The 14,612-nt window shown below is 39.7% G+C and overlaps 1 protein-coding gene across 3 annotated transcripts in view; it reads left to right on the top strand.

The window, feature by feature from the left end:
- Nr3c2 (nuclear receptor subfamily 3 group C member 2) overlaps positions 1-14,612 on the top strand; it is a 325,701-nt gene that overhangs the window by 248,596 nt on the left and 62,493 nt on the right. For all 3 annotated transcript variants that reach the window (XM_048813488.1, XM_048813490.1, XM_048813489.1), the window contains exon 5: positions 13,887-14,234. In XM_048813488.1, coding sequence (XP_048669445.1) covers positions 13,887-14,234 — 348 coding nt within the window. The remainder of the gene's footprint in view (positions 1-13,886; positions 14,235-14,612) is intronic.

Here is a 14,612-nt window from a genome sequence, read left to right as displayed (position 1 = left end):
GGCTAGGGGCTGTGGGAATCAAGGCTCCGTCGGTAGGAGGGGCCACTTCTCAGCTCCAGTTTGCCGTGGGGGAAGCAGACAGGTATTTGTCAGATTTTATGAACCTTTTGGGTTTTGTTTTGTTTTGTTTTGTTTTGAGAAATGTCAGAGATGCAAATTTTTGTATGAAATATGTCAAAGAGTTTGAAGATGAAAATGAATTTTTTATCATTCGTAGCTTGCTTTCCAGTTTATGACACCTGCTATTAAGGAAACTACAGGAGCATAATGAATTAGCACGCTCCTTTTCTCAATTCACATTTGATTGTTTTTGTTATCTTTCTAGCTCACTCTTCTGGTTTTTAACAACTTTCTTAGTGTAGACTGGTGGTTTGCAGCCAGGGGTGGTGTCACCTCTAGGAGGGACATTCAGCAGTCTGGAAGCATTTTGGTTGTCACAGATAGAGCCTAGGGGGCTGCTCCTGGCATCTAGTGGAACAAGGATATCGCTCATCATTCTGCAACGCACAGGACAGTCCGTTCAACAGAGAACCACTCAGCCCAACGTGTCAATAGAAATAAAATGAGAAACTCTGGTATAGAACCCTGTTTTAATTCTCCTTCCTCTCTGCCTCCGCCCCTCCCTCTGTTTCTGATCTCATTCAGAATCTTTAGGGTTAGTAGTTCTCAATTTTAAAGAGCAGGAAAAATCATGTGGGGAATTGGTTTAAAAGGAAGACTCCAGCCTCCACTTGTATTCTGATTGTGGACCTTGGGCCAGCCTAAATTCTGCCTCTCGGGTAAGCCCCTGGGGGAGACTCTGAAGACCAGGGACCACCATTGGATAAACAGTATGATAACCTTCTGTGGTCTTAGCATCTTCATTTTATTGAAGGCTTTATCATTTGAACTGCTCATTATATGCTTTTACTTTTATTAAGCCTTTAAAATACACATAGCTAGCTAGGTGTGGTGGTGCATACCAGAAACTTGGGAGGCTGAGACAGGAAAACCACAAGTTTGAGGCCAGCCTCAGCAACTTAGCGAGGCTAGAAGCAACTTATCAAGACCCTGACTCAGAATAAAAACAAAAAAGGGATTGGGGAAGTGACTCGGTTGTTAAATGCCTGTGGGTTCAATCCCTGGTACCAAAAAATATATGTATATCAAATACACACACACACATATATGTATATATATATAGATACATATAGATCTATATAGATATACATGTGTATATATGTATAGATATACATGTGTATATATGTATACATATATGTGTATATATGTATAAATATATGTAAGTGTACATATATGTGTATATATGTATAAATATATGTAAGTGTATATATATGTGGATATATGTATAAATATATGTAAGTGTATATATATGTGGATATATGTATAAATATATGTATGTGTATATATGTGTGTGTGTGTGTGTGTGTGTGTGTGTGTGTGTGTGTGTATATATATATGCATAGCTCTTAATATTTATGCTTTGGTAAATAAAGAAATTATGTAGTTGTGAACAAAGACCTAAAATTATTTATAATAACTTTTGGTTCTTATAAATTGTCCAGATAGCTGGATAGTATATCTTAGAGTTTCTTCCCAAAATTTTTAATTTATTTCTTCCATCTTTTTTTTTTTAATGTGTCAGTATATTTGCCCTCCAAAAAGCTGGTTGATAGTGGCTCCCAGAAAATACAATGTTAAGATTTTGTTTGTTTTTTAAGCTGAAAATTGGGAAATGTGAACTATATAACAACTGTTTATATAGAGAATAATTCAGATAAATGATTTCTTGACCAAACCTGTGTAATTTAAATGTAACAAAACATTGACTCCCATAGAGATCAGCTTATGCCCTATAACATGAAGATAATATGGCAAGGCTAGTTGGGAGTACATTAGATCCATTATCCAAACGCTGCTTTGTACTTAGGAAAACTGCATGTTTATGCCAAGGTAGTCTTAGTTGCCCTCAAGGGGTTCAACTCATGGTTATGTTCCATTTGTCATTCATGCATTGATTTCAACTCTCAGAACTTTGATAGGTCTGCAGCAGTTATTCAAGATCATCTTGATATTTACAGTTGGGACAATACATGCCAATTAGCAGGTGATTTGCCAAGCCTTGTCCTCTGGTATATCATTACCAAAACACAGGTGTCCTTCCAAGACAGCTGACAATCATTCAAACATGGGTGGTCTAATAACCACCAAGAATCATGAGGAGCTTTGTCATCTCCACCTGTAACAACTTCTTATGGTAATTCTGGGGAAGCAATTTTTTTTTTTTTTTACAGTCTAGAATTCTGTTTGGTTTTATGTTTACACCAAATTGAGCAGATAGTACAGTGGTTATCTGTGGGCTTGGGAGAGGTCTTTAGCCTCCCCCTCATAATTTTCATCAATGCCTTCCAACCTACCATAAAGAAATATAAAGGGTAAATGTCTCATGAGCAAACATGTGTTCATAGTTCCTTCAAACCCCTCTCACCTAAATCAGATTGTGTGGCTGACCCTGCTATCAGGCCGCTGGACTTGAAAGGATGTGACCCGTTGTATACACCCCCTCTACCAGCTGCAATCTCGGGCCAGCCATTTATCTTCCTGGCGCCTTATTCCCTTTGAGTTAAAATGAGATGAAACTGGCTGTTTTGTGAGGTCCCTTCTGGTCTTAGAAAGCTGTAATTCTGTTCAGGTGCCCACAAATTGGGTCCTGGAACCTCAAATCATCGATGGTCTTTCAGGGTAGGAAATGATTATAGCTTTTCTTTGCATTTCTCCAGCCCTTCCACACGTATAGAAAGGGTCAAGGGCAAGGACACCCCATGCGTCCACCCGCAGAGAGGCTGCTGTGTCTCCCTGATGCTTACTGGGCCCTCTGATTAGGAAGACGGGCTGCCTTTTCTGTATTCCGTCTCTGGAGTGTGTTTCCATGAAGCTAAAAAGTAAAAACCTCTCTTTTGTGGGGCATTTTTTCTATTGTTTTTTGTTTGGCTTCTCCCTTTTTTCCATCTCCTTCAGACTCTCCCAGAGTCAGAAGTGACAAAACTGTCTGCTTGGGTGCTGCCCAGCAAGAGAAGCCAGCAGCAGGCCCCGTGGGCATGGGTTGCCAGCCCTCTCTGCTTCTGCACCCAGCACATTTCTTCTTGGGCAACAGTTAATTGGCCCCTTTTTGTTATCAGCAAGGCTGGGTTGCACCTCAACCAGAATTGTTTTTTAGGTAGACCATATCCTGGTGTTTGGAGTGAAACCCAACAGCCTCTCTGTCTGTCTCTTAAAAGCCTCCACAGAGAATTGTGGCTGTAGTCATCACATTGAGAAAGTTAACTGGTTCTAGAGGATAAGCAAAATATCCATTCAGTTCATTTGCTCTGTCCTTTGCTTTGTTCAGTAAGCACTTCTTTAATGCACACTGTGGGCCATGCAATCAAATACTTAGGCAAGTTCTAAGCATAATAATCCAGAAATCAAATAAATGAATCTAGAGTGTCATTGTGTTGGGCGTGGTCTCATGACTTGTTTTTCAAGGCCAAATCTGTGAAGGAAGATTATCTAAATCTAAAAGAGACTTTCTAACCTGAATTGTGGATCCAAATAATAATAATAATAATACGTTCTCTAAAGAGAAAGTTAGAGGCTTTTGTCATTTTTCTTCTTACGTAAGGGGATTAAAAATTATGCTGGGGATTAAAAATTGTGTTCTTCATGATATGTGACTCAAAACAGCATTATTGATTTGAAAATTGTAGCATAAAATTGACTTTAATCCAAATCAGCAGTGAAAAACTGACTTTCAGTTACAGTCCAGAGCCACCTGTCGTACCTGGAGGGGCTTGCTCTCACACCAACAAAGCCACCAGTGGAATCTGCCCACCCAAGATCCCCCTCGTTCCTCTGAGCTCCATATAGGAGTGTTAAACTCATCAGGTCCAGAAGTCCTGCTTCAGATACAGGGAAACCATCTTTGGAACACAAGAATACTTGAAGGATGTGGCAAACAGTAGGAGAGGAGAAACAAAAACTGTTTTTAACTTTTTTATTGTAAACATGGTGTTACTTTAAGAATTACCAGCAATGATTTAAAAGTGAATTGCACCCCTCCAAAAAAAACCACTTGCCCAAAAGGCCCACTTATCCTTCCTGAAGTACTTACATACACCTCCCAGAAGTCTTCCTCAGGGCAGTGCACCTCCTCAGCTTTGATGGAGAAGGACTGGCTGGTTTCCATCTAAGTTCATGGTTTATTCTCATGTGAAAGAAAAAGTGCACAATATAAGGAATCGCCAAAAATAGTTCACCATTTACTGTTACATTCTCCTCAAAGTTTGTTTTCAATGAGTTCCCTTCTTGTTTATTAGGAACTGTTTTTTTCTCTAATGAATTTTTCTTTCCTTCTTCTTTTTTTTTTTTTTTTTTTTTGGTGTTGTTAAATGATGTAAATGTGAAGAATACTTTGGAAACCCAAACGGAAAGCATATTCTTTTAAAGAAGCTTTTGTTCACCCTGCTGTGCTGAATTAGGTTTGGAGGGAGTCATCAAAGCTCTGGAATTTACACTGTGGCAGAATACCAAATGAAAAAATAGAAGTGAGCCTTGTAAACAGAGCTGGGCAGGGCAGGCCTGCATCTCCCCCTCCCTGGCACGGATCCCCAAAACCTGCCAGCACAAGACATCATCAGAGAGCCTCAGGATGCTGCAAGACCAGCCTGGGGGCAATGGAAACCTGAGGAACAACTGCAAGAGGGTCACTTATTCAAAAAAGGCCATTTGGGTTTGGCTCTGCTTGATCTGGGAGTTTCCAGACCAGTTCAGCCCGTATCCTGAAGAGAACCCGGCCTAGAAAAATAACTATTTTTTCAAGTACATGCATCATTGGCTACTATTAATTCTTAATTTAGACTCACTCTGATAATGTCAGTGGAATAAAATGTGGAATAATATTTATTTAAAGCGCATAAAAGCTGTAAACATTAACATTGGTTTTTCTCTTTCCGGGGTCTGTTTAATCTGTCCCCCAACTTGAGTGGCATCCTGTGAACTCGTTAATTTGCACTTATACTCATCCTGTTTTATGTTGGTATTAGCCTGTAACTGGAAGACTTTAAAAATTCTGTTTGGCCTGTCTTGCGTTCATAAAATGTCATTAATATTAGAGTGATAGAACTCAGAAATAGGAACTATCTTCTGTGTTGAACCAGTTGTAAAACACATGACTCCTCTATCCATGCATAGGACTGTTATTTTCTGTTTGATTACCTGACTTCGTGGCTCCTTTTCTTAGCAAACAATTTTGATGATTTTTTGATTATTCAGTTATAGTCTCCACATTGGTAGTCTTGAGTAAAACTTGCCTAGTTTATTCTTCATATAAATAATATTAAATATTTTTTTGATCTATTTTAAATTAAGGTGATTTTTATGCTGTTAAGGAATAATCCTTAGAAAAATAATTAAAATTACAATGATATAGCTTTGAGTAATCATTTTATAGAAAGAATATTGAACTAAGGAATATTTTTGATGAGGAGAAACATTTTTGAAGAAAACAAGTAGAAATATTTTTCAAGAAAATTAGTATTGGAGATGAAACTAGACTAGTGTCCTCAACTGTATATTTTTTCACCGCTCATAAATAGTTTTTATTTCTTACATATATAAATGATGCTGATCCTTTAAAAAAAATTCAGAAATTGAATTCAGGCAACATCTTTAGTCACCTCATAGCTTTCGGGGCAAGTCCAAGTTTCAAGGGGCCTGGGTACCAAAGGGACCAAGATGTGGAAGCCATTGCAGTAAAGTAGCAACAGATGCTGAGAGGGAAAGCAGGATCATCCAAACAGACTGGAAAAGCCACATCCAAGGAAGTCTGTGTGTTATATTTTGAATATTCTTTGAGCACCTATTTAAGGCATCTTCTTTTGATTTTTTTGTAATGAAAAATACCATTATCTAGCCTAATATCCTCCTCAGACATCTGTTTAGTAAACTCTTTTTTTTTTTTTTTTGTAGTGCTATGGATTTAACCCAGGTCTCACCAAGCCCACACTCCACCACTGAGCTGTGCGCCCTCAGCCCCCAACTCTTATATTTCTGTATGATATTTGCTTAAGGTGAATCCCTCTCCAGTTGACTTCCAGTTTAAGGAGGTCTGCACCCAGCCCGTTCTCTGGGTTTTATACTCAGGATAGGTTCTTTGCATCTGACTTGTCCTGCTCAGCCTGAGCCTAGTGAGGATTATGCTAGAACTTGGGAGGGTGCAGTCAATTGAGCAGGGTGCCACGGTCTATTTCCAGGTCACTGCCTTCTGCCTTGTACCTGTACCTCATTCACCTCCGTGACCTTGTTAAAACAGTAATGTTTCTTCATAAACCATTTCTAATGAGGCTGTCTTCCTTGCATACCCAATGAGATCATGCTTCATGTAGTAAATCCTCTGCTTAGACACATGCCAACAGGGCAGCCCTTGCAGCTGTAAAATAATTCACTTTTTAACTGAGGGAGGGGCTCTTGGCTGGGTGGCCATGTCTATCACAGAGCCAGTTTTTTAAATTTTATTTTAAGTATGTTATAAAACTTAGAGGCTTAGCATACACATATTTATCAATCCAACAGTTATTCCTAGAGAGTAATTTACAAAGAAGATAATATGTATTTTCTAAAGAATGCCAATTGATTTAAAAGATATTTATATCCAAAAATCTCAATTATCAGTTGCAATGGAACTTGTAAACTTTGTTTTCAAGAAGAGATAAAGTTCTTCCTCCAGTTTATTCTAGATCTCATAAAACAGGTTGGTTTGACTTTTATCTTTTAGATTCTTCCTCCGGTTAGAATTAAGAGCAATTGTCCTAACCAAGAGCAAAAGCAAAAAGCCTAGGTTGTCCCCAGAGCAGTAACAGCCATGTCTGCAGAGCTTGACTGCACTGCCCAGGGAATTAGACAAGAAAGCCGCCATACTGGTTCAGGGTGGTATATGCCACTTCTTTGAAAGACAAGCTTCTGTCAACAGAGGTGACCTAGAGTTAATCTTGCAGATAACTGGGAAAAGTTATTGTGCCTCTAGATCCCCTGCTGGCCTCCTTTGAACTCCTGCTCAAGGTGTGGTACTGGTGTGAAAGGGCTTCTCACCCTAACTACCATAGCCACGCACTGTGCTTGTCACTCTGCAGGTCACTACCTCATATGGTGCATATGAAGATTGAATGGGATGTATTTTAAAAGATGCTTTCTTAGTGCTGGCATGTGGATCCTCAATTAATGATAGCTCTTTACTCTTTCCCCCACTAGGCAAATTGTACACTCTTAGAATTTGAAGAAACCCTAAAGTGTACTTTAGATATGGGACTGAGCAAACACTCCTGTGCATTAATTACAGTAGTGAAACCTCTTTCTAAAAGGGGTGGTGTGAAAGAGGGAGCATAGAGAACTTTAGGTGGGGTTTGTTTGTTTGTTTGTTTGTTTCCACAATGCTGGATATTCCTTCAAGAGTGTATTCTGAGATCACAGTATTTGCTCTCTGTGCATCTCTTGGAGAAATATTTCTAACTTGTCTCTTACCTGACTTGTAAGTGAAAAGGATTTATTCTTGTTTTTCAGACACATAGGCATCAGACTTTCCTTTCAGATGAATGTAGGGCTGGATTGTACCTTGGTGGGTCTTACTTGCTTCCATGGTGGGGCCCCCGGGTCTCCAGAGCTCATTCACCTTCCCACCTGAGGCAGAACTGTACTTGGGAACAGGTGCCTGACTGCCTAAGACTCAGAGTTTATAGAGTGTTACGTGTTCTTGCGAGTAATACATTCCAGGCTCTCTCCATAACACATTCCAGAATGCTTGAAGGGAATTTTGCTGAGGTCTGATCTAAACCCTTTCTTCTGCCTTTTAAACCCTCTGTGTCTTATCTTGGCCTCAGTGGACACAGAAAATGCATTGTAGCTACTCAACATGATTCAGCAAATGTCACTTCAGGTTTTCAAAACTGCTATTGGGTTTCTCATGTCTTTCAACCTCTACTGTGGAGTCTGTCAGCTCCAGATTTTTTTCCTCCTTGTTGCTTTCCTGTTTTATCCAGGGACTTGCAAGGGGAAGCATTTATTGCTTTGTTGTTCCCTCTGATACCTCAGAACAGCAATGGCAGGGACCAAGTAGGAATCTTCACTCAGAATAATTGATTGTCCACCAGACCCTGGTGCCTTATGTCCTTCCTAAGAGGTGCCACAGAGAGCTTTAGGGCTACAGGGTAGGTTCGGCCCTGCCAGTTATCCCAGTGGTGCTCGGTCTTGTCCTAATCCAAAACCAGCCACTGTTGCAGCCGAAGAAAGTTCTGGAAGTGTTCTCCGGTGCCCTGAGCTGATCACTAAGAGACTACTTCCCTGACAGTTTCCTCTTCCTGTGAGGCTCTTGTTTGACTTCACCCAGTCCCCAGCCTGGCCATGCCTTGAAGACAAGCTGTCTCATCTTTAAAACCCTGGGCCAAGGGCCACATCTGTCCTCCTGTGTACACCTTCCCCTGAATCTGACTCCTTTAAAAGAAAAAAAGGAATGAAGGGGGGGAAAAGAATACGATTACAGAAAATACAAATGCCATACAAATAATCATGTTCATCATCTGTTTTACCTGAGGTACCCACTGGAAAGCCCTGGCTTTGCCCCTTTCTGTCCCCCTGTGTCCAGTAGGGAAGGTGGATTTCTGTCACAGGGAAGGGGTCCTTTTTATCAGAGAACCCTGTTCCCACTCCGTGTATTCCCACAAGCCTCTGCTCAGTTCTGGTTTCTGGCTGAGGGAGGCCCTTTTGGGTGGGTCAGTGGCTCTTGACTGTGGGTGGATCCCCATACAGGAAGGTGGCCTGGTTCACTTCCAACTTATGCCCAGAGCAAATCTGGGCATGGTGAGAATTACCACAGAGAGGGTAGGAAAGTGTGAGCCCCAAGAAGAGATGAGATAATTTCTCCCTGCCATTTCTCTCCAAATATATTGTCAGGATCCTCACCTAAAAATTATCATCAGCAGCTTTATAAATTTAATTACTGTATTGATTCAGCTTCTCTGAGATTTTAATCTTGTCAGGGCTCAGATTTTTGTTAGTCAACATTGCATTGCTGGCAAAGCAGGAAACTCCCTACACTATGGATATTAGGTTTTTTTGCTAAGTAATTGGTAAACATATTCTACAACAACAGCAACAAAATTGTATTTATTATGGATATAGATAAAGATGCATATGGATAGATTTACACATTAAAACTTAATAATATGGAGGAGATCCATTCATTTGGAAAGTCTTTTAAAGTGGCCAAAGGTTGGGTTTGTGTTTATCTTTGTAGGCTTTCAAAGCTAACAAAATTAACAATGCATGTTAATTTGTTAAGCTGAAAATACTTGGAAATACTTTTGGAAACACTCCCTTTTCAACTTTATTAACCACTCTAGGAGTATTTATCAACAATTGAAATGCCACTTTGCTCTACTCAATTGAGTAGCTATTTATTTATTCATGAGTGCATCTTGCCCCTGGACCCTCACCACATTCTATTAGAGTGACTGCCTTGAGGACCATTTAGATGCTTCTTTTCTTATTAGTACAAATTAGGATGGTTTTTCTTTGTGACCAATTAAACCTGTAGAAAAATGACATCAAAATCTTTAGTTGCCCCCTGTGTCTCCTTTGGCAGCGGGAAGACAAAGTGAAGTCATGCAGAAACATGGTCAGGGTCATTTCGATGAAATCTAGGCCCCAGGTATGAGGTGGCAAGAAAAATCACCTGCTAAAGTGCATGGAGGAGGTGCTGTCAGTGTCCCGTGGGCTGTAATTACATGTGGCCCGTGAACAGAAAAATACATGTTGTAACATAATTTTCTGATGTTTATTGCCAGGACCTTAAATTTCAAGAGATGGAAGAAAGCATTTGTAAAATGTCAGAATTCTCACTTTATTTTTTCCTAGTGAAATGGTGTGATTGGGGGAAAAAAAATCCTTATTCTTCTAGATATCCACCTTATATTCTACTAGTGGAGGTATTGGGGGTGGTTATCCTTCTGACCATTTCTTAGACAAATGAGTCTGTAAGTGACGGAAGCATTAGAAAAACTCTGTGGATCTCATCATCTTCTTGGGGCTGCTGTGGGCAGCCATCTTTCTGTCCCATGGGTGCTTTGACTTGAGGGTCACATCAGCCTCTGGAGGTAGTGCTAACCGAGCAAGAAATCTTGCCAAGCATGTTTCCAGGCCTTAGTGAATCTTGAGATGCCACTGGAAATTTTTCTCAATTATTCTATAGCCCCACCGAGAGGCACCCTGCTTGCCCTTGCACGTGTTGGTAGATATAGGAAGCCGGGCCTCATCACTGCCAGTTCCTGGGGCAGGAAATCCATGAGGAATCTATGGAGATCTGTCTCTTGGCAGTGCCAGGGAAACCTGGCTGCCAAGACACTACCATTAGTCATTAATGACTTGGCACCTGAGGGCAGTCACTAAGCACACACTAGTTATGGTGACATCCAGGTGGGACAGTGAGTTGAAGTGAAATTGGGAGACATTTATAGTCACATTTGTGTACCCTATGCACAAATACACACACACACACACACACACACACACACATTTGTAGGACTGCTGGTGCTGTCAATTGAGAAAGAGCATAGCTCTGGCCTCCTAGGATCATGAGGTCCCCAAGCCCAATGGCCATTAATTCCATTTTAATGTAGTAAGGTGCTAAACAGTGATAAGACCTAAAATTATGTTCACTGATGCTTTGGATAATAGAAACAATGTTCATTAAGTATCTTCAGCTGAAAATGTAATTAGCAAACATCTTAATTATATACTTGGATTTGAAGCTTGTGCTAATCTTAAAAGTATAAAAATAATACAAATTAGAGGAAAGGATTAGAAGAAAAACTACAGAGTATAGAAGTTACAAGTGTCTGCTCTGAGCCAAGACTGGATCCAAATCCTTGCACTGGTATTAACCAGCTCTGCAGCCATAGAAGATTACCTCATCTCTGTGTGTTTCACTTGAAAAAAATGGAAATAAATAATAGTGCGTGGTCTTAGGGCCATGGTAAGCATCAGAATGCTCAAAACATATAAGCAGCACATGAAACTGTGCTCAGAACCTAAGTGTTCACTACATTTTAGCTTGTATTTTAGAGATGATATTTTAAGAGTATAACTCCACAAATGGATCATTAGTAGAAACTTTGAAAAGGAATAACAACTCGGAGGTTTTGTCTTACAATCTCAGAAGTTGGCCTGCATGTCCCACAGGGAAGTAAATTAATTCTTCATATATGTAATATTTTGCTGAATTGATTAACATTTGGAGATGAAACAAACTTATTCAATAACCATTTGTTTAGTACCCATAAGCATCACAAGGAGCATCACATATTAGGTCTACATACTCCTAATATGATGTTATTAGGAGTATGTAGACCTAATTTCCAACTTTCAAAAGTTTAAATATAATGAGACTGCATGTATTAGAAAAATAGTACAAAATTTTCACACATTTCTAAAAAGGTTACTTTGACTAATATAATTAATTATATAAACTGTACTCCCTGGGCTTTTAGAAAAGTCACTGGGTAAATATGCTTGGCTATAGAAGCTGCACACTAAAAGCATCGATTACCTTGAACTGTTTAAGTAAATATAGATTATTACTTGATTCCAGGTATCCCACAGATATTCACAAAATTACTGCATAAAGTTGAGTAAAACCAAAATGCTCAATGTGATATTGACAATCTGCTCAATAAGTCATGCCGCAGATAGGTTATGCCTGTATAAGTGCTAGAGAAAATATTAAGTATTCTTCGTGGAATTTCATAGCATTGACCTTAAGTCAGCCGTGAGAATAAACACAGCATTATAGACCTAAGGCCTAAAACAAATAGGAATTTTATAATTAATTTGCAAGCAAATATCACTTTTAATAAATTTGAAAATATCACCCATGGCTGTTTCTAGTCAATCAAATTATGACTATCATCAAATCTTACCACGTCTTATATAAAGGATAAGAACATTTTGATGAATTAGAATATTTTTAATATTTACAAGATTGTGAGCAAGAATGAAAAGTGACAGTGAAATAGTATTTCTGTATCAGTGGTTATGTCTAACACATTGTTATTTGTCACAGCCAGCCATTTTCCAGACAAATGAACCAAGTCTTAGAGAAGTTCATGTGACCTAGGAACAGTATCTAATTGCCCCAATGACCAACCAATGCTCTTGAGAATTTTTTTGAACTCTCATAGAATCTCAGTTGACTGGCATTTTGGACGATGTTGGTGCTTGATTCTTTTCTTCTCTATTTTTGGTTTTGGAGGCACTTTGCTGATTTTGTTGTTGTTTACGTTCAGCCTTTGATTCATCAGAGGCATCCTGGTTGCGCTTACTGTTTTGTTCAGGGCTGCTGGCCCACACTTTCCCTGCAGCTTCCTATTAGCATATATGAATGGGATACATCTGTTTTTCATTGAAACAGTTCTAAAAACCAGATTTGTCTCTCAAGTCTTTTATTGACAGATACAGTGGACGAACTAATGAGTGAAACTTTAAAATTGCTTTGTTAATTTTAAATGCCTTAGAATTCAGATATCTAATGACTGTGTAGCAAATATATCTGCTGTGGGGTGATGGCTTGTCTTCCATCTGCATTGCCGGTTTTTCTGTGACGAGGGTGATGAATATTAATACCTGTAATTGTAAACACAAATGGTCATTTTTTAAGGTTTGATTGATTGATTGATTGATTGATTGACTGCAGTACTGAAATCGAACTCAGGGCCTCACACATGCTAGGCATGTGCTCTACCACTGAGCTACACCCCCAGCCCATGAAGGGTTATTTAAAAAAAATAAAATCAAGTTAATTGGTGTAGCCTAGCCCTGTTCTGGTTTGATTTGGATCCTATAAGTTTGTACTATCTGTTTGTATTAAGTAGAAGCGTCTGGTTCTTGAAGAATTTTTAAATAAATCAAAAACATTGCAGTTGCAAAGTAAGTTATTACCACAACCCTAAACTCAACTCAGAACTTTTGAGCTCTTCTGAGCTTTCTTTTCTTTTTATGTATCCATTCACTCATCTTCCCAATGATCTATCCATCTACCACTCCAATTCTTTTTTTTTTAATAATTGTATTTCATTTATTTATTTATTTATATGTGATGCTAAGCACAGTGCCTCACGCATGCTAGGCAAGCCTCAGCCCACCTCTCCAACTCTTTTAACACATTAGCATATGAAGGGATTTATCCTTCCTCTGAACTCTGCTTCATATCCACAAGCTGTGTGATCATGGACCAGTTTCTTAATTTCTCTGGTCTCATTTTGCTTACTAAAATGAGTAACGTAATAGTAATCATAAAAATTGTTAAATTGGATAATTTATAGGACATTTAGAACAGTGCCTGGTGTTGCTAAGCATTCATTAAATTTTAGCTGTATTTATTTTTCTCATGGGACCCATTTCTATCTGCATTGCAATATGATTTTGTGACACACACCTTGGCTCCTCCCTCACTGGGATGAACACCTGTTGAGGACCAGGATGAGGTCTGATCATGCTGCAGTGATTAGCTGGGTTCCTATGCAGAGTATGCAGCATCTTGCTCTAGGAGGCAAGCGGGGCAGATCTCTAGAATGAATGAAAGAAGGCAGGCATTCATTATCCTAATATCCAAAGTGATCATAGCTGGGCTTTGTACATTTTCTGTTAGGAACACAGCCTTTTAAATATGTTTCTATTAGTGTAGCAAGAACTCTTCAGAAGGAAAGACAGTATGCCAGTAAGCTTTGACTGACATCAAGTCAGTGTTCATTGTAATTTGCCTTGGGCAGTTGTAATTTGCCCTTATCGTTTATGATTTTCTTTTGCAGCCCGAAAGTCAAAGAAGTTGGGAAAGTTAAAAGGAATTCATGAGGATCAGCCTCCGCAGCAGCAGCAGCCACCACCCCCACCCCCCCAGAGCCCGGAGGAGGGGACAACCTACATCGCTCCTGCAAAAGAGCCCTCAGTCAACACGGCACTGGTTCCCCAGCTCTCCACCATTTCCCGAGCGCTCACACCTTCCGCTGCCATGGTCCTGGAAAACATCGAGCCCGAAATTGTGTATGCGGGATACGACAGCTCAAAGCCAGACACAGCCGAGAACCTGCTCTCCACGCTCAACCGCCTGGCCGGCAAACAGATGATTCAAGTCGTGAAGTGGGCAAAGGTACTTCCAGGTAGGATTGCGTCTCCCCTGCGCAGTCCACATCCTGAGCCAGTCTCCCTCTGCTGGTCCACTGGCTGACAGTGCCCTTGGAGTTAGCATCCCTTACATCCTGATTCCAGGGTTTGGCATGGATAGCCAGTAGATGGAGTGTGGAGGAAAAATCTAGTTAAGGAGCTCATTTCTTTTTTGAAAGAAGGATTCTGGATTCTTTTGTTAATAGAACAGCTACATATCTGATGTTGACGATTAAAATGGGAAATTTCATCCAAAAAAGTATTACTAAGGTGAAAATACATTATTTTGGTGAAGTCACAATGAACCCCTGTATTACCAGCTCATAACCAGGGCTCATCTAAACATAGGCCAGGTAAGCCAGGGCCTAGTAAGT

Source organism: Marmota marmota, unplaced genomic scaffold (assembly GCF_001458135.2).
Source record: "Marmota marmota marmota unplaced genomic scaffold, marMar, whole genome shotgun sequence".
In the NCBI taxonomy this organism is placed as follows: domain Eukaryota; kingdom Metazoa; phylum Chordata; class Mammalia; order Rodentia; family Sciuridae; genus Marmota; species Marmota marmota.
This window is presented reverse-complemented; position numbering and strand designations above follow the sequence as displayed.